Here is a 20,354-nt window from a genome sequence, read left to right as displayed (position 1 = left end):
AAAAGGCTGTTATAAAATGTATATCTAAAATATTTCTTAATGTAATACAGTAGCTCCCTACCTAATCATGCTCTTACCAAGGAGGAGGCAATTTTCTAAACCATTAAAAATATATATATATTTATATTACTACATTTCTGTGGATAAAATACGACTGGCTTTGAAAATGGTAGACTCGCAACATGAGCTCCAGCTGGTTCACATCGGCTGAACCAACAGCTTCAGTACATTTGTGTGCACTGATTAAATACTCTTACGCCAGCTTCAGTAGGGAGTTCATTAATGTTGCTGTTAGGTCTTGGATTGAATTTCTCTCACCCTTGCAGATAATACACCATCCTCCAAATGCCTCTCGTCCATGTCATGAATATGGGAAGGGAACAAATCATACAATGCGAGCAGTGGAGTTTATAATATGACTAATGATTGTAAATCCATTCTGAAGAGATGAACACCGTCCTGGTAAACTGCCTGCGCAAAGCCTGAGAACAAAGTGCCAGCTTTGTCAAATGTAGTCATGCTCTACCAAATATTAAACATCAAGGGTCTTTTGCTGACAGTAGCCTGGGTGTGCACTGTTATCCAGTTGCCTTGTTATATTTTAATAAAACCCGTCTGTCAAGCACCATGCCTGGATTCTTAAAAACTAATTTAATTCCGGCTATGTGTCCTGGTTCAGGCTCTAAGCGTGCCATGTATTTATGCTTTAACATTAAAAATGGGAGACAGTGATGAGCTGTGGTCTGAATGTGTCAAAAAGTTTGGAAGCTTGGAAGCATGTGGAGTAAACCTCTGTAAATACGATGCTTCACTGTAAACCTCCTCAAAGATGGAAGCCTTGCTCAATCAGTCACCATTAGGTTCACTTTGGACTCGCGGCATTTCTATTCATAATGCAGCGCTGACTTTTCTGTGCCTCTAATTGGATCCAAAGTTTGCAAACTTATAATATGCACAGCAAGACTGGAGATAAAGGCACAAAATCAGGACTCCTACAGAACCAAGATTAGAGGAAAAAGTGGATTGCCAGTGCCACAGATAGCCCAAATACTAATACTCAACAGTACAAAAGGTACTTGAATTTTCGGTAACTGGCATTTTTCACAAATTACTGAGCAGACAGAACTGGGAGAGAATGTAAAATATCTTCCTGACCACTTACACTTTGAATAAATTGCATTGTGCATCATAAGGCAATATTCCAAGGCAGCATAAGCGTGGAAATTGTTTACTTTCATCCATCTTCCTGCCAGCAAATACAATGACATTGTTTCAGAGACAGCTGGGAAATTTTCTAGTGATGGCCCCAAAACTAAATCCTGGCCAGTATACTGTATACTGAGCCTGGATATAAGCCAGCTCTGTATAAAACCAGGATGGTCAGGAAAAAACACAGGCCTGACGTTCACACAGGTTAAAAAGAAAAACGAGTGAAATTATGACAGTTCCTTTTTAACAAGCAAAGCTGCTGGAACAGGAATAAATGAAGAAAGTTTGAATAATGTCCCATAAAGCGTAACTAGAGGTCCGCGAGGTTTGGAACAGAATTTAACAAATCAATGAAACGGACTGTTTATATGCAACTTTAATACCTAATAGGCTGGACCTTTGATGAAGCTACAACACTACACATAAAAAAATGATTCAGCTCAAATCAGGATAAAGAAATGCACCACTTCATTGCTCCTAGAACAAAGACAATGAAACAAAATCAGGCGTCTTGGAAGAAAGAGTCCAGATCCTCGGTCATCTCTGCCAAATCCTGCGAGGGGTTTGCTGATGTCTCCCGGGCTACAGTAGATCCTCTGGTGGCAGAGTTTTCCTGCGCCCTCTGAGGAGCGTCCATCTCACGCTTTATCTCCCTGCCTCCGCCCAAAAGTTTCTGGCTCTCTATGAAATACTGGTTGGGGTGATTCAGTGAGAAGGCAGAGTCTTCAATCTGTTTATAAGACAATCAAACACAAAGGAAAAAAAGGAGGTCAAGAAAGAAAAGATGAATAGCAGTTTATGTTGCTAAAGCTGAGGCAAGGTCAGCGAGGGGATGGCTTGCCACAAGATGTCTAGTCTCTCTGCAGATAATGGCCCCTTCAACGACTCTAAAGAACTGCATCCACTTCTGAAGACTATTCAAGTCCACTGGCTGCACAATACATAAAATAAACAGTTGTGCAAATGGGAATGTACAGTATTCACTGTGTCTGTGTTTTTTCTGTTATTATAACCATTTTTAACACCGAGCCACAAAACAAAAGCTGCATTGCTCACTTTTGACATCAGACAAGAATTAATCCATGACCCTGATAAAAAAAAAGGGCATGGGCAATGGTGGAAACGCAGGATGTTGAACACTAAGTGCTTTGTTTGTATGAATTAGTGCAAGCTCCATTAATAACAAAGACCTGGAGTACTTGATAGCTTACTGGACATTAAAAAAAAAAATAAAAAAAGAATCCTGATCGATACCAATTAAATCCACAGCAGAGAAGCTTTCATGGCCACATTTATGAGCTAGATTACCAGCTAACTTAATTGCATTATTCCATTAGAGCACAGTGGAAAGATGGATGGTCCTTTAAGTGAATAAAACGGCAAAATCATCCTTTGAGTCAAAAGCTATGAATCCATTAACAGGCGGGGTTCAAGACCTCTCAGTCTTTAAAATGCTTTGTCGATGACCTTGTCCCCATTTTTAACATCTTTTTCAAGAATGTTGATATTTTCCCCTGCCGTTAATGGTAAGAATATGTAAACACTGTAAATTGCTGGGGGTAGATTTAGACAGCGACAGAAAATGTTTACCGCGGCGCTGTGGTCTCCGAGAGCCAAACACAGATCAGTCAGTAAGAGGGGAGGCACTTCTCTCCTCTGCGCTCTACCTGAGTGCTATCAAACCATCAGAGGCGGCAGAAAGTCATTTCCTACAAATTCTGTTTTCATTAAGCAGTATCTAAGGTTTTTACTGCTCCATAGCACAACATAACCATAATACATCAGCAGGGGGATGAAAGGACTCTTGATCAATGACTCAACAATTACTGCTCCAGGTGCTGAGAATTTGGGCTTTTCGAAATCCAGCTCATGCTCTTTCCCACTAGACATTTCTGTTTGATCTGTGCTCTCATTTGCTCATTTATTTATTATTTTATTTTATCCAGTCTAATCCTCTCTTATGTAAATAAGCAGATTAGACGTATGGCGGGAGAATGTCTCCGTTCTTCAATGTCATTTGTCAAACTGTGATGGACAACTCATTCTTGATTTCTACAGAAGAATAAACTGTATCCTTTACTGCCACTTTGTTGCATTGCAATACTGGATTTGGATAAACTGTCCCATCAACTATAATCTACTTTTCTGTGCATATATGTATACAGTAGATGTGTAAATAATATACACATTTACAATTTAAGTTAAGGCCCTTTTCTCATATTTTCTCTAAATTACTATTTATTTATAAAAAAAAAAAAAAAAAAAAAAAAAAAAGAACCTTGAGTGTGACTGAAATGGACCACAAGTCAAGGGCTTAAAATAAAAGTCCACATTAAATAAACACCCATAGGGGACAAAATAGATCTAAACTCCATAATAAACCTATAAAAATTAAGTGGCTATGACAGCCGCCCAGTGATGGATGTGATGACAGTTCTGGGCCTCTGCAGAGCCTTCACGCATGAGTTACAAAGCCGCCCCCCTGCCTGACACAGGTAGCCCCAATTACTCCCAGCTCCAAATGAAAGTTGTCCTCACATTGTGTGTCAACTCAAAGTACTTCTGGCACGCCAGCTGATAGTGCATCCCTTTAACCAACTCCAGGATCTGAAAGAAAGAGAGAAAAGCAGGAAAGAAAAGAGGAAAGTACAAAACTTAGGATTAGCAACTCGGTAGTGTCATTGAAATAGAAAAATTACCCAATGAAAGTGGCTGGCTTCAAACTGTTTCCCATGTTATTTTGTTATGATGCATTTCCACAGCATGGCATAAACGTTTGTATGAAATCTTCACCCATTCTGATTTGCTTAAAGGAACAGCTCACCCAAAATACAACACTATATTTTACCATTTACCTCTAGTCCATCTAGATAGTGTGATCTGGCAGGGTTTCCACTGTGCTGCAATCTTTCCCATCTCCCAGTACAATGGAGCCGGACAGGTACTGTTTTTGTCAAAAATGGACTTTCTGCCTCTAATTGATACTAACTGGGTCAGACCATGAGCTAAACAGAAACAATTTTGTCCGTTCTTCGACAGGAAATAGACCCCTATGAAACTCTTTGCCCTGAGAGTTGAGGATTGCATCGGATATCTGTGTCAGTTTTTGGAGAGAGCTGTTGCTGTTGAGTTTTTCACATACATTTTTGATCACCTGCGCTTCATCTGGGTGCCAGGAGATTTGCGGCACACTGGAAACCTTGCCAGATCACACAAGAACTGTCTGGATCAATAGACTGCAGTTGGGGTAAGTTAGAAAATACTTGTTTTGTTTTTTTTTTTTTTTTTTAGGTGAAATCTGCCTTTTAGCTGAGTAAAGCTGGCAACTGAGCAGTTATCTTTGTAGTGCTAATTTGGCCACATGGATCCTGTTTGAAAATAATCTCAACAATCATCCCAGCATCCTCAGCACTTTTGAAGGAGGCTTACCTGAAGATTTTGGCAGTATTTATCTCCTTCATTGCTCCCTCCATATTTACAAGTCTTAGTCACTGCCGTTGTTTTGTAATGTGCACAATCAAACTAATGTCAGTAAAAGCTCTCTGAGGTTTATTCTTAATAGAGGGTCAGTCAATTGTTGTGTCCCGCCTTTAGGCTGCACTGTCATTGTTAGTGCTGAACTGGGTGAGAAAAAGTTGATGTTATGTGTGTTAATCACTCCACACCAAGGTGTTTCACACCAGCTCACTTTTAATTATCCCACATACTTGGCTGTTAGGCTAATGGGATGACATGGTGCAATAGCTCACGGGCTAAGCGATACATTGTGCCTTTGTAAAACACATTCACTCTGGAAAGGTTATATGGCAGAGCTGCTAGGGGGATGGAAAGAGATGATTAATTCAATTTGATGACAGACAAGCTCCCCTTGGGTTAGCTGCTCACCTAAATTAGGGATCCATCCTCTATTTTCTCCCAGCCCTCAATGGCTTACTGGATTCACAAGCAAATCAATATTTCAAAAACTAAACAAACAGCTGGTCCTGAAGTGTCTGACACCATACCTATGACAGAGGAGCATCAATTCCCTCACAGTATGGCAGACTATTTCAAAAAACTAACCAAAAATGCTTTGAAGACTGAAACAATCAGCAATGTGATGTACATACATTACATGTTAACATGCTTAAATATTTTTTCTTTTCTGATTACCCCATCTCAGAATTGCCCTGAGCAGGTTTACTCCAGTCAAAACACACTGAACAGTCACCCGTAAGAATTTCCTCCTTTGTCATGTTCGACTACTTGGTCCCACACCTTGTGAATGGCTGAGAGACATTCTAAGCAGTGCATATCCTCAGCTAAAGACACGTCATGTCTCTCAAAGAAAAAAAAAAAAAAGTTTATATCCAATAAATGGCTTTTCTGGTGTTTCAAACAATGGTGAATGTACAAAGATACAAAAGAAATTAGGGGAAAAGAAAGACTACTCCAGGCCATTCTCTCGGGGTTGAAAATTTCTAGTTGTTAGTTATTTCCCCTGAATTTCATATTGATTAGAGCCAATGGCACTGGCTCACCCAAGCTTCATGCTGTACGGCCCCATAGTTATCATAACTTCTTGTTATAGCATTTAATCTAACTTTTAATCTAACTTAATTAAGCAATATTACATAAGGATGTGGCCAAAAATAAAATGTTTGATGTGGCCAAAAGTAAAATGTTTGAGCCATGTTTCATTCAATTAATAATCCACAGCAACATTCTCACATGATGAAAAGGTTCTTTTTGCCATTTTAAGACTTTGTGTTGAGTAGGTCTTTCTCATCATGGAGGATCCACAGGAAGTGATGCAGTTACTTTGTAATGAAGATAACTCTGTAGTTGGCAGCACCACTGACAGCCGTCATGGCTGAACAAACAAGAAAAAAAAAAAAAAAAAGCTGGTAACTACAGAAATGCTAGCTTCAACAGAAAATCTAAAGAAGGAGACATCACAGTCCTAGTGACAGTTTCTGAAGTGCTCTCTGGGGTGTCAAGTGCAAAAACATTACAGCAGTGTCCATTTATCAACCACAGAGATGCTGAGGAATCCACAAAAGTTAGATATCGTGCAAAACATCCCTTTTATGCATATCTTTCAGGGAGAAATAGATGGTTTGTGTGCAGAACTTGTTGTCTTCTCATAAGTTTCTCATCCTCTCAACCAAGTGCTGGCAAAGACAGGCGCAGCTCAATGAACAAACATAAGCATTATTCATCAGACTGTTTTGAAAACAAAAAAAGACTTCATACATCTGTCAGTATACACACAAAGGGAAATAGCTGTATCTCTCAGTGAACTGTTGTTTTTTTATAAAAATATCATGGAGTAACATAACTCGGACTTGTTATTTCAATACATGTATTACAGACACGGCAGACACCTTCACAACTACTCTGTGATGCTATCTTCTACATTACGGCAAAAATACTAGGCTGACTGTGTGTAAGCTGTAAATAAACTCTTGCCTTATTGAACCATGAATGATATAAATGTTTGAAGGTTAATAACACTAAGAGAATTTAATAGTGAGACATTACAACTGATCATAAGCAAGCTGAACCTAAATGAAAACCCTGAAAGAGCTTAAAAAAGGTGCACAAAAATATTTCTGGAGTCATTTTTTTGAGGTGGAAGTTGAGGTTGTGCACTCACTGAGCTGAGCTGGGCATTGGTTTGCAGCAGCCGAAAATGACGACTGGAATATGAAGGAACTATAAAAGTCTGAGACCCACAACTGTCGGCCATTAAGAGAGTGATGAGTGGTGCTGTTTGCCAGTTCCACAGTGAATGTTTGTATTTGATATACATTTTACTGACTTGTTTAGAGGATGCTTTTTTCAGTTCAGTATCATGAAATCAGGAAGGAAGTCCAACATAGAAAAAGCCCCCAGGAGAGAGCAGTCCAAGTCAGAGCCAGGCAGTGCTGGCTGAAAGGATGACAGATCATTTGAGAGGCACAGACAGAAGCAGACCCACCTGATTGATCCCACTGGGAGAGATCTTATAAGACTGAAGCTTCTGCTTCAGCAGCTCTGGGTCACTGTGTCGAAATGGACATCCTAAGAAAAAGTAAATAGGTTAGCATATTAGCTGTAGCACCAACAGGAGGACACTGACAGAAATACACACCATGAGTCAAACACTCACATCAGTACATGTGCAACATCTGCAAGGACTTTCTGATGACAGCGTCCACAGTCATTTGTGTCACGGCTTCCAACTGAGCACATTAACTCAAAAGGGTAATAATGAGACTGGAGCGGCTCATCACATCTGTAACAGCTACTTCTCACAGCCTTCCACTCACCATGATGGTCGCCTTGGCTGGGTGGGTTTGACAAAATCACCTTCATGCAACTGTAGGGGGTGTAGTCTGTTCGCTTGCCTTCCTTCCCGAACATGTGGCGGATGCTGTAGGCATATGCTTTGTCAAACTAGAGAGAGAGAGAGAGAAGCGGCATTAGTGAGGATGAGAGCATGAGAGACAAGGTTGGGGTGAAAACAGGCATTGTCATACATCATGTCAGTTTTGACAGGGTGTTTTCCACAATGAAATATAGAGCTATTAGAGGGAACCTGCTGTAGAGGTGTCGCCACACTCTAGACAGCTGAAACTGAAATATGGATATTATGGCCCTCTGTCCCTCATTGCTTTTGCCCCACGTCCTGCACAATACTTTGATATATCTTTCATTCCTTTACAGGAATGAATGCATTCCGTGTAATAAATACTGGAGTCAAAATGTGGGAAACGCTGATACCATGTATACAGAGCATTATAAAATGAACTAAGGCCCTGCCTACACCTTAAAATGAGGTGCAGAATTATACAGCTGTCATCAGAATTTAAGTATAAATTATAGCTGCTTCGCAGTGATGGGTCGGGCCTGGGCATTTTTAGGCAATTCTTAGCAATACAAACTGAATTGACTGACACACCTGGTAAGAAAGGGGCAGGACACAGGCCTGGAGGGGACAGATGATTGGCCGAAACACAACAAAGACATGCAACATGGGGGCGGGGCTAATGAGACAATGCAGGGCAGGTGTGAGGACAAACAAGCTGACAAGACTATGGAGGAACAATAGGGACAAAATGAACACAGCAGACTAAAACACAATAAAGATTATAGGTGCTGCGCAGCAATGGTCGGAGCCAGGCAATTTTAAGCAACAAGTAGAGAATAGGAAGATGAAAAGAAAAGAAAGGTGGCATTCTTATGTGCATTTTGCATTAGCTGAGGCTTAAACTCAGGCATGAAGGACAATGGTCTATCTCACTGAGCTAACTGGCAAGTGTCAGTTCATGTGAGGCTTCACAAATTGACTAAGCCAGTCACATGACAGCAGCCGCCTATGCATGGAAAGACAGATTTCAAACCACTGTTTAAAAAAAAAAAAAAAAAAAAGTCATCAAGACAAAAATCTGACAATAGCTGGGTTTCCATCCACATATCGAAATTTTTGAGTGAATTTTGTCAAAATGCGAATTTATGCCTGTTTCCATTAGTTTTGTTTTGCGATTATTGGGAGAAGAGTGCGCCGTGAGATGACGCCATAAGATAGCGTCTGTGTCCACTGAACAACAACAAACACTCAGCTGACAATCAACAGCTGATCATGGACAGATTCCTGCTGAACTTGTCGGCTCTTGGGAGAAGTCTGGTTACTATTTTGGCAGCGCTAACTTCGTACCGAACCATCCTAAATGAGGAATAAGTGACTAATAATAATAATGATACTACTACTACTACTACTAATAATAATAATAACTAATAATAAGACTGTAGCGTAGAAGTGTGACGTGGTAACCGGTCCAGTCATTGTTTATTCGCAAAACCTGTTTCCACAGCAAAAAGTCGCATTTTCTTTTATCGATACACTGAGAAATCCACCCCCTCCAAGCGTAAAAACTTTTTTGCGAATTTTCGGCCGTTTTTCAAATTTCTGGCGTTTCCATCCAAGTTTTTTTTTGCAATTTCTGAAAATGCGAATAAAAATAGGTGGATGGAAACCCAGCTAATGATGATCTGGCATGGGACTGGACCTTTGTGCAAAGTTTGCTGAGTTTTCGCACATGGGAATGTTGCACAAGCTGAGGCTTGAACTCACACTCTGCGACACCGAGGACTGGCCTCTATCTCACTGAGCTAAAACTTCACATGTAGCTTCACAAACTGACTGAGCCAATCATTGACGTGCAGGACAGCAGCCATCCATGCATGGAAAGGCAGATTTTAAACAGCTGTCAAAAATTCAGTTATAAAGACAAAAATCTGAACATACACATACTGCATCTAGACAGCATGGAGATGTTGATCATTTGTTTTTAACAATGATTGATTTGCTCCATAAGTGAGAAACTGATGTTTAAAAATGCCATTTTTGCATTGACTCCAATTGTTCACATGAGAGCAAAATTCAAAATGCTGTCAAAAATTCAGTTTTTGAGATAAAATTCGGAAATTTGCCACACATCATCTACTATGACTCTAGACGTTTGTCCATTTTTCATGAACATTGAAGATTTATTTACCAAGAATTTGCAGGTATATGTTTACAGTACCGTTTACAGTCAAACATTTTGATGCACTGTAGGCTCAATTTTTTGATAAATCAAAAATCTGAGAAATGTTTGTGTAGGACAGTCTGAAGATGCTCTGTAGCAAGTTTGGTGTCAATTGAGCAAAAATTGTGGGAGGAGATAGGTTTAATAAGTTTTACAGTTTTTGAAAAAAACGGAGTGATGAACTTCATAATATTTAATAGGGTTAAGTGTACAAAAGTTTCTTCAGTATTGGGGCTATAGTTTGATGAAAGTTGCAAAGCTGTAGTATGCATGGTTGATTTGTTATGAATTTTCAAAGTTTTGAACTTTAGAGGCTTGCTATAGCGCCACCATCAGGACTATTGACTTGAGTTTGCAGCTGAGGTAATCTGTCATGGGACTGGACCTTCGTGCAAAGTTTGGTGAGTTTTCATCCATGGGAAGTATGATTTCCTCAGAAGAAGAAAGAAGAATTAGAAGAAGAAAGAAGACCTGGAAATACAATAGTGTCCTGGCAGCTTAGGCTGCCCGGACCCTAATGACTTATCTTGAAAATGTATTGGCACTTGTGTAAGATCTATACAAAGTATTACATTCAAAGCAGAATAAACTGGGAAAAAAAACTATATTTTAAAAACAGAGACTGCATTTTTATATATTCAACATACTACTTAAAACTGGATACATTTCCTCAGAGGCAATGCTAAGCTCACTCCCCCAAGCTACATCTTTAGGCTGTAGCCAAAAGTCTAGGGCACTGTCAGGGAGATTATTCTGTCCAACTTCAATGAGTTCCAGAGGAAAATTACACAGGAGGGCCTTGTTGTCGAGCGCACAATTTGTAGACTCATATCAAACAGCAGGAAGGTGATAATATTCTCCTGAACAAATGAAATAATATTTTACTCGAAATGCTTGTTTGACATTCCTCAAATTGGTTGTGAGCACACAACAGAAGGGCTTTAATTCATGGAAACTATGTGCAACTTAAATTATTAATAAAAATCTTACCTCAAAAGGCATAACATCAAAGCACAGGACAGAAGTGAATTGTTTCTTTAAAATATCAAAGTGCAAGACTTCTGCAAAGCTATGGGTCAACAAAAACACAAAAACTTTACCGTTTGCATTAGGTGGGTCACAATCTTCAGTGCCTTCTATTCAAAGCTATATATTACTGCTTTGCACCCATTAAAAAGGTGAATTAAAGTGTGCTTCGACTGAGGCAGAATTCTCCATCATAACCCATTAAATCTGCAATAAACCCCCTGAACTTGACAATGTGACAAGCTGCAGCGGCAGTATAAGAATCCATAAAATCTTCATTCTTTACAATCACACATTAATTATGCGGCGCTTCTAAGGATTTAAGAGGCTACTTTCGGATTTATGTCCCCCCTACTCTATTAAAACAATTTTAGAAAGTCCACTGGCACCAGTGTATGTTTAATGTGTATTATGCTGTAATAATTAGGAGATGACAAGGTCCTGCAATGTCATTCAAAAAAGAGGCACGACTTAGGAGTGATGACATTTAACTCCTGCCTGTGTTTCTTACCTAAACCTTGAGACACACCAAACTGACCTCAAAGAACTAACACCGACCAAGGCCAACTGTAAGAGCTCTTTGTGTTGCGTCACATCGCCTGCTAAAAGTTTTCCTTAAACCCTCTGCACACACTACATCTTTACAATGCAGGAGGGGGTGAGGGCTGGGCTGTGCAGGTAGACTTTATTCATAATTCAAAAAAGTAAACTGGAGGCATCAGGATTGTGGAAACAAATAAACAAAGTTGCATCAGCCGTTCATTTTCACCCGACTCTGAATCTGTTAAAAATGGTTTAGTTATGAATAGAGTCTGTCTGAGGAGAGGCTGCAGCTGGCTGTGGTGTTGTCAGCATGAAGGCCGTCTGCTTGTGGAAGAAGGTCTGTATACCACAACTAGCTCTCTTAAGTTAACAAGCTGGCTAGGACAATAACACCACAATTTCCATCTCTCTTCTCATGCACCGATTTGCTTAAGCTGAATAGCCAGAAAGCTGTCTCTCACGGACGACCTCTGCCACCAGTTCTCCACGCTGAATCAGCCTATGAGCCGCTGACAAGAGCCAACAGTGTGGGACGCATCACGCAAAGTATGGGGACTGACAAAGTTCAGTGTCCGGCCAAAGTCCAAGGCTTGGTGTGTTAGGGATTTAACAAGGCACTGACATAAATTAAAATTTTCACTTGGAAAAACAGCTTATAAGCCTGAAATCTTACTTTTACACAAGCATCAACTTTAATCTAGGCCTTCCACCTGAACATTAAAGAGATACATAAACAATTTGTGATTACAGATTTGGCTTGATTAGTTTCTGAGCAGCCAGTCTCTGAGGTAAGTTAAAAGTAAAATAAACTTATTATATGAAAAGAAATGTAAAATCATGAAAAGTCTAATATCCTGTGTCCTGGAACACTTGAATCAAAACTGTAAACATAAAAAACTAACCTCAAGTCAGAATCCAGAAACCAAAACTAATCTGTCAAGTCCTTAAGCCACACTTTGGAAATATGCTCCACAATCTTTAAAGAGGCTAACTTTGTGGACAAGTTTATTTTATTTCGCACAAAATTTAGAGATTTTTTTCCCCCCAAATGGTGTCAGCAGTTCTAAAAGAAAATGCGCCCGTGTCTCAGGACCAAAGTAATGTCGATGTTAATGGATACAAGGAAAAAACCCAAGCAATTCACTGCATTATTTAAGGTTTGTATTAACGTCTTAAGATACCAGATCCATGAAACACCTCAAGACTTATTTTATGGTGTTTTAATAGATCAATAATAATTACCATAATGTATTCTAAACATGCCAATATAAGATTTGGGGAAGAAAAACAAACAAACAAAAAACACACAACTTAAAACCGGAGGAATCAGGATTGGTGGTTGACACAGATTATCTTGTAGTGTAATCAGTTTACATATTCAATCTTAATCCGCATTAATCAAGTCTCAGACTGATCCGAGTTGCCCTGATAATATCATGCATGTCTGATGATTACGACCCAACACTGGCTCTGGTCCCGAACAAGTCTTGTGGTGTGTAAGGATCCAAGATTTGTTCCAAGAGCAGAGACTGCCAACAGTCAACGAGAGCCAAGTTTACAGTGAAAAGAGGTTGAGAGTCTAGCTGTTGGCTTTCATTGTCATTTCAATTGATATTTCAGTGTGTCATCATGTGAGCATATTTGCAACGGTGGGGGCGAATGAAATCCATCATGCAAAACGGTTATGTCCCCCATGACATCAAATAAGTGTTATTTAAAAACTTTTAAATAATTTTAAATTTATTTAGAAAATTTACTCAATGCAGCTTAGTCTTAGTCTGTATTTTATTTTATGGTGACATTTTTAACAAACTACCCTGTTTTTTTTTTCCCCCACACCTACACATACTGGCTCTTCTTTTATGCCCTCATATTTTAATTAGTGCATCTGTACATGTGCACTTCAGCCTGCACTGGGGATAACCCAATGCGGCTGACCTACCAATTGAGGGAATTCAGAGACTCTGAGTAGAGCCTCTAAGCATGAGCAGCAAAGATGCAGCAAAGTAGCAGAGAGGCAGCTCCTCTAATGCACTGCATCTTGGCTCATGGGGCTTCACCACCGTAGCATCCCCCCACACTCTAGGACACATTTACAAAAACCTACAGCAATAGAGACAGAGAAATAGGACACAATCAAAGGGATTACGCATGCTATGGTGTGTGTGTAAACTTGGCATGGCTTCTTAGGCGCAGTCCATAGTGACTGATGTGGCTCTAGCCCCAATCCCTCTTATGTGCAATACCATTAAAATACTTTCCATTTTAAATCAGCACTACAGACCTTTTCAAATTCAAACAATAAAAAGGTGACACACTGTAGCGTTACTGTATACGCCCTAAAACATAGCTTAGACCGCTTGATGTTGCACAGTAAGAAAACTGACCATTTAACCGGGGCCTGTTTACACAGTGTGTACACCCAGAAGTAGGTAGAGACGGTGTGAGCTGCAAAGTCCCTAGAAAATATTCTTATTGTTCTGACGTGGATGAATTGAAGTTTGGAAATACAGACAGAAAAACAAATGGGGCAGTAGCGCAGATATCTATTCAAAAGCATAACATCAAAAACAATACAATAAGTCGATGATGAAATTTAGAAATTGTTTTTGGAAAATGCAATGCAGGATGTCTGCCGCTCCACCCGGGTAATTCTTTGCCAAAGTGCTGGAAGCATCTAAGAGTGCAAGCTGATGGAGCAGACTCCCGCACACTTAAATCTAAGCAATATTGGCTTTGGTTTGGTTTGTTTATATACACATATAAGAAACTTAACAAAAGATACAAAAAAAAAGAAAAAAGAAAAAAGAAAAAAGAAAAAGAACAAGGAAATGTGATGGAGAATTGGCTAAAAACCCTCCAGAGGCTTGAAGAGTAGCAGTCTCCAAGCAGCATATCACTGGAAGTAGGCATACACAAATTGTATGTCACACCAATAATTACAAAAAAAAAAAAAAAAAAAAAAAAAAAAAAATCAAAAACTATACCCATCTGTTACACAATTCTAATGAATAAAGTTATGGCCATAAGATCATCATCACTATCACTATCATTAACTTTACATTAACAGACCAACAACACACACTCATGTGATATGGCTTATAGAGCCATAAGACCAAAAAGATAAGACAGTAATCACAGCCAATATGAATAAAATAAAAAAAGGACTAAACACAGTGTTCGTGAAAGGCCTTTAGACTTTGAAAAGTATTCACTCTTTTGCAATATTTAAACTTTATTCATCAGAACACAGTCTGCTAAATGGTCTGACGCACGTCTGCTAGACTGAAAGCCTAATAAATAAAGTGAATACTGCATAACTCTAAGTGTGTGGAAAACGGTTAGGTATTCTTGCAAAGAAAAATAAAGCTGGTAATGGATACTGGGGTAAAGAGACTTAAAAGTGTGCTGTGAAGGACAAGCCGTGATGCTAACAGCTCTACTGCAAACAAATAAATGCACCGGTTTTGTTTGTTTAGATGCCACTCAGCTTGTTTAAAAGCTGATATACTGTTCATAAATGGAAATAGAAATGACTGCCCATGAAGGGTTTACGCTCATTTGTGCCGTTTCTCTTTGCTCTACCAGCGAGGACTTCCTGAGCCGACTATCACATTGTGTAGTGTTACAGATTTTCAGGGGTTTTCTGAACCGAGAACTCCACAGTGGCCGCTTGGCTCATTTTCCATGCTGCCTTCATAAAAACAAGCACAGCATCGGTCAAAAATGTGTGCATCATCATTACAATGGCTGCACTGCGCACAGTAAGACTTTATCAAAGCACCTCTGTGAGGGCCGGGATCTGTGTGTGCCTTTGTTCATTTGTTCGATCATTCATGTGTGTATAATGCCTTCTGACATGTGCAGTGCTTGGGGGAATTACGGTATGCACTGTTTAGGTGGCGCAGAGCCCTGCATAAGGTAAATACAACACTTGTACACCAGGCAGAGTGGACAAGTAAAGACAGCCTGGAGCAATCTGAGGCTGGTACGCTGTACATCCACATAGCACAGAGTAACTTGGTGACTTTCAATTTGTAGTAGCTATCATAAGACGACACAAATTGAATTTCTGTTCAGCGACTCTCTCAGATACAACACTATTTGACCACAGCACTTTGGTGGAAATTTTGAACTCAGTGTTTCACTCCAATCATGCGCCTAAAAAGCAGAAGCACACTTGTTTTAATAACACAACAACGGCAATAGTGGTATTGAAGAGCACTGTAGCGTTATCATAACTCCACTGTAGGGACAAAGAACATGGAGCATGTGTGCCTGCACAGCTCAAGTTGAGGCTCTAACAAGCTTCACCTGACAGTTTCACTGCGATGCATTACACAAGAGGAGCCGCAGCCAGTGACTCATGGAAAAGGTGAACTCATGTTTGAAACTACCACTTTATGTCCATAGGTGAAAGCTTATTTTAATAATGTGTCTGGCTCAAATATTTTAAACCTTGCAGAGTTGATTGTGGCTGGCAAGAAAACATCTTTCTGGAAGCTGTGTGAGGGGGATGAAGTTATCGTTTCTGTCATTAGTTGTGTTGTCCCAGTGGAGCCAAACACAGAAAAAAAAATCTGATAGAGGAAAAGCTTCACCAGGCAGTCAAATGGTCACTGTCTGAAGCCCTGGAACAAAACATGTTACAAGAAGCAATATGGGAGTTCTCAATTTATTTTCACCAAATTAGCATTACATTGAATCAGTACTAACAATACTAATACTACTAAGTAACACTACTAAGCAGATGCATCATAATTCACAATGACCAACTGATGTTGCTGCTATATGCATTATCTTGCTCTTTCTCAGTGGAGTCATTTTCTGTAGGGAACACGAAATAATAATAATAATAATAATAATAATAATAATAATAAACCCTGTATTTCGACAAATCTAAAGCCAGTTTGACAATCTGTGCATTCAACACTACTGTGGTGAGTCCATTTCTTAGTCTGTTTTCCAAGGTTAGCCATCATGTCTATTAGGTTGATAAGGTAGTGGTACTGCTCTATGGACAGCTTATCAATAACAATTTGAACAAACACTGAAATCAAAATGTGTTTGAATAAGAATCTACAGTGTTCCTGCTATTAAATTTGCTGTCTTGTTATGACTTCCTGAATGCAAATGCTGCAAGAATGAGTTGTAATTTTAAATTCTAATCAAGCAAGCTCGCCGAAATAAAAATCAGCTTTCACTTGGATGTGCAGACCTCTCTAAAATATTTCACCAAGAACAGACACAAAGCCACAAAGGTTAGTTAACAGAAATTCAGGAATTATTCCAACAGAGTGAAATAGAGATGGGGCTAGCCACAAAGTTGAAGAGTGCCTGACAAAAGTGTAAATTGTGATGTTTGTTGTACTAAGTGTAACAAACAACTTGCTGAAAATACCTGCACTGAAAATGATAAACACTGTGCAATTTTCTTAGCAAATTAAAATAGCCAATAGTAAAATTGGAAATTGGAAAATTAATTAATCCCAACTTAACATCAGTAAAACAAGCTGTGCAAAAGCAGGCCTACCCCAAGGCAATACAACAGACGCTCAGACAGTCATCCAAATGAATAGGCTAACTTCTGTGAAAAGAAAAATGGATAGATCAAGTTGATTTCATCAATTTTCTCTCTCCCTCTAGTCTAATATTACATTGCCTCTTCCTCCAGGCCTTCCTTTTGGCATCGCTGCCTCCCATCTTTCCTCTGTGCCTGTCGCATACTAATGAGCAGGCTTTGTGCAGCCTGCCACAAAGTGCAGTCCCTGACACAACACATACATCACTGTGAGGCCTGCGATCTGGTCAGCACCACCGCTGCTGCCTGTACTGTGCAACATGAGCTGGACTTGGTGTGTTTGCCCATCCCAGTTACATCTGGGAGCTTATACACTGGGAACGCAGTCGCCCCAGAAATGGGACACTGAGGAGTGCTGTTACATGACTGGAGCGTGGTGTATTTCCTGTGAGGCTCCAACTCAAGGAGAGATACTCAGGAGAGACAGAAGGCTGGATTAATGAACACTGCCTTATTGCTTTGTGAATGTGCCTTGGTAGCATTCAAAGATACAGCTAATTTGTTGTGTTTCAAAGCAGCAAATTATGATGGGAGATCTTTGGATAGCTGAAAATGCAAAAGAAGCCCTATACTTTCCTACATGGTTTATTTAGGTGTATGTGTACACACGTGGCATATACATAGGGGATGACTGGGGGGGGTGTCCATATGTCACCTCTGCCTTTAAATCTTTTAGCGGTGCGGATGAGGTGGAGGCACAACTCAATTCACCCTGCTGAAAACCTTGTGAACATTGTGCTGCACTAAAATATTTCAAAAGCTTGTTCCAATATAATCAGTGTGCAAAGACATGTTAAGAATTTCTAGGGAGTGTATTAAAAAAAAAAAAAATTATTAAACTGTGTCTCATTTGAGCTAAATCCCTTCAGAGTACAAACATTAATGCAGTTCAGGGCTTCAACTTCAAATTATGTTGGAGTTCAGCGACAAAGTTTTATTTTGAAATTTGTTTTAATTCTGTCTTCCCTGTTGACATGGCTCCTCCGACGCTCATTACATGGAGGGATGGAGGAATTAGACAAGAAAGTTTGAACAGTTCTACAAACATGAAATGGAGAGGCATCGTCATCCTTGACCATTTTACTGTGAGTCTGTGACAGCTTACGTCCTTCAAACAGTCCCTAAGTTTGGACCAAACTCAAATGTACTTTTTGTATCCATTGCTGTCAACTAAAACACATTTTCAAGCAATAATAATAAGAAATAAATAATAAAAAAACTACCCAGCATTAATTTTTTGTTGTGTTTACTTTTCATTTCCCATTAGCTAAGCTGTGTCCCCCCTCCCTCTCAGTTCTCTGCAATGCGTCTCCTACCAGTGTCCAAACACCTTAATTTTAACTACAGGTGCTGTTTTCAAGGTGCTTAAAAACTATGAATAATTCATTCTGGGGGGTATTCTTCTCATTTGTATGATAATAGGAAAAAAGTCTAACTTTGTAGGGGTAAGTTCTATTTGTTCTCTTCAAACCACAGTGGCAAAACAAAATGTAGCTTTTGTAAATCATACATTATTAAAGCAAACTTAAATTGAATCTTTTTTTCTACTTCTCTTGCTTTAATTCAATCAGTTAAGGTCCTGGTGGCGAGGGCAGGCGAACAGCAGATATGACAGACTAACTTTCTAATGGGCACAGTGGTTGGTTCGTCCTGAAAGTCACCTCCTGCTTTCACGACATATTGACCCGTATATTTCAAGAATAGTAGAGGATTTCAGAAGTGGTGGCTGGTTACCTGATAGAGCGGCTGCTAGAGCAGACAAGCTCAGAATATCATAACAATTTAACAATAAACATTTGGCTGCTGCCTGATTTTAAATTCCCACATATGATTACAGCGTAAACATTTTGTCTGGGATGATAATCTAGTATTACCATTTTAGTACAGATTATTACTTATTATTAAAATTCAAAGTATCTCAAGTTAACTTGTGCTCCATTCAGGATAACTGACTCTGTTACTTGATTCCAACATTTTCATTTACTTCGCATATTACTTTTATTATTGCAGAAGCAGAAGAAGAAGAAAAGGAAGCAGACAATGCAGAAGCAGAACCAAGAAGGTGTAACCAAAGTGATCAAGGAGCATTAGAAATACATTTTTGTTACTAAAAGAAATGAAAGTTGAGATACTGAACCCTTTGTGGAGTGACTTGAACCAGCTCTTCATTGTAAAGATACTGAAATGTAAATGTACCCGATGCTTCAGTATTTTTTTTCCTACTCAGACAGCTAAAAATTTTTGTTCATTTATTGCATGCTCTTATTAGACAGCCAAAGACAACACCTTAAAGTAGAGTCACAGTAAATGATCCAAGCCACTTACAAACATTGCTGTTGGGAACAATGATGTGATGTATTAATAGTCACAAAAATGTCTGCTCTCATCCTTTTAGACAAGGAAATATGAATAAAGTCGGATTCAAAAAGAAAAAAAAATGTCTCAATTAGGACAGTGTTATGTTAACCTATGCCAAAAACTGGTGTCTATAAAAGCATAAAATTGGAATAGAAGGGGCAAAATTGGCCACGATGACAAATCCTGGCTGACTATGCTGCAGCACCTAAGCCTCTTTTTCAGCCAGGAAAAAACCCTAGAGTTTTTTTCTATTCAGACTTTTACTATTCAGTGAGCACAGTGCGGATTTTGGGCATGGCAGGTTTACTTAATACCTTGTCTACTTTGTCCTTTTCATCAGTATTATGGAGGAAAAAAAATCAGGCTATATCTGAATAACTTACTAAATGAATATTCACATGCCGTTTTCTTCTCCTGTTCCTATAAATGCAGGTTCAGATATTTTAAATACTGAGGCAGAAACTGAGGTCCTGCCACTAGCAACTTCACAACCTTGTTTCGAAATTGCTTTCGAGTGACATAATACATACCACGAGCCAAATTATTAACAGAATTGGCTGGCATTCAAACAGTATCAAAGGCAGCTATGCTTGTAATTCTGGCTCTACACTTAAACTATTAATATTATTTTTATTGGAAAGTCTCCTGAGCTGACAGGGTTAGGGCTAGCTATCTGCTCGTATGTATCTGCCTAATTCAGAACCAGCGTTGAGAAGATAGGATAGGATAGGCTGGCATATTTCAAAACTGGAAACACATAAGACTGCAAATTAAATATTTGCAAGGCAATTACAGAATGTCTTTTCCATGGGTTTTAAACATTTAGATCAATGGGGAGAAAATGCACTAAATATCCAAGTGCTGAATAGTGTGCTGAAGGACAGAGGGAAAGAAATTCTCACCTGGTCCTCATTTAGTTTGGATTTTTAGAATTCTGAAGACACAGGCTTACAAAGTTCAAATATTTACAAAATCCTGGGTGAATGAGATCACTGAATTGTGTTAAAGAAATTTATGCATTTAGTTACTGATCAGATGTTCAGCATTTAGTTACTAGTTAATGTTAGGTTCACTGACACCTT

At 39.2% G+C, this 20,354-nt stretch overlaps 1 protein-coding gene across 1 annotated transcript in view; it reads right to left on the bottom strand.

Annotated features, from left to right (window-relative positions):
• Window positions 1-1,567: 1,567 nt before the first annotated feature.
• The window catches only part of prim2 (DNA primase subunit 2), a 38,029-nt gene continuing 19,242 nt past the window's right edge, over window positions 1,568-20,354 (bottom strand). The window contains exons 11-14 of the mRNA XM_030070934.1: window positions 7,503-7,629; window positions 7,172-7,254; window positions 3,748-3,816; window positions 1,568-1,939 (exon numbers count right to left, since the gene is read on the bottom strand). Coding sequence (XP_029926794.1) covers window positions 1,712-1,939; window positions 3,748-3,816; window positions 7,172-7,254; window positions 7,503-7,629 — 507 coding nt within the window. The 3' untranslated portion in view covers window positions 1,568-1,711. The remainder of the gene's footprint in view (window positions 1,940-3,747; window positions 3,817-7,171; window positions 7,255-7,502; window positions 7,630-20,354) is intronic.

This window comes from Myripristis murdjan, chromosome 15 (assembly GCF_902150065.1).
Source record: "Myripristis murdjan chromosome 15, fMyrMur1.1, whole genome shotgun sequence".
Taxonomy (NCBI): domain Eukaryota; kingdom Metazoa; phylum Chordata; class Actinopteri; order Holocentriformes; family Holocentridae; genus Myripristis; species Myripristis murdjan.
This window is presented reverse-complemented; position numbering and strand designations above follow the sequence as displayed.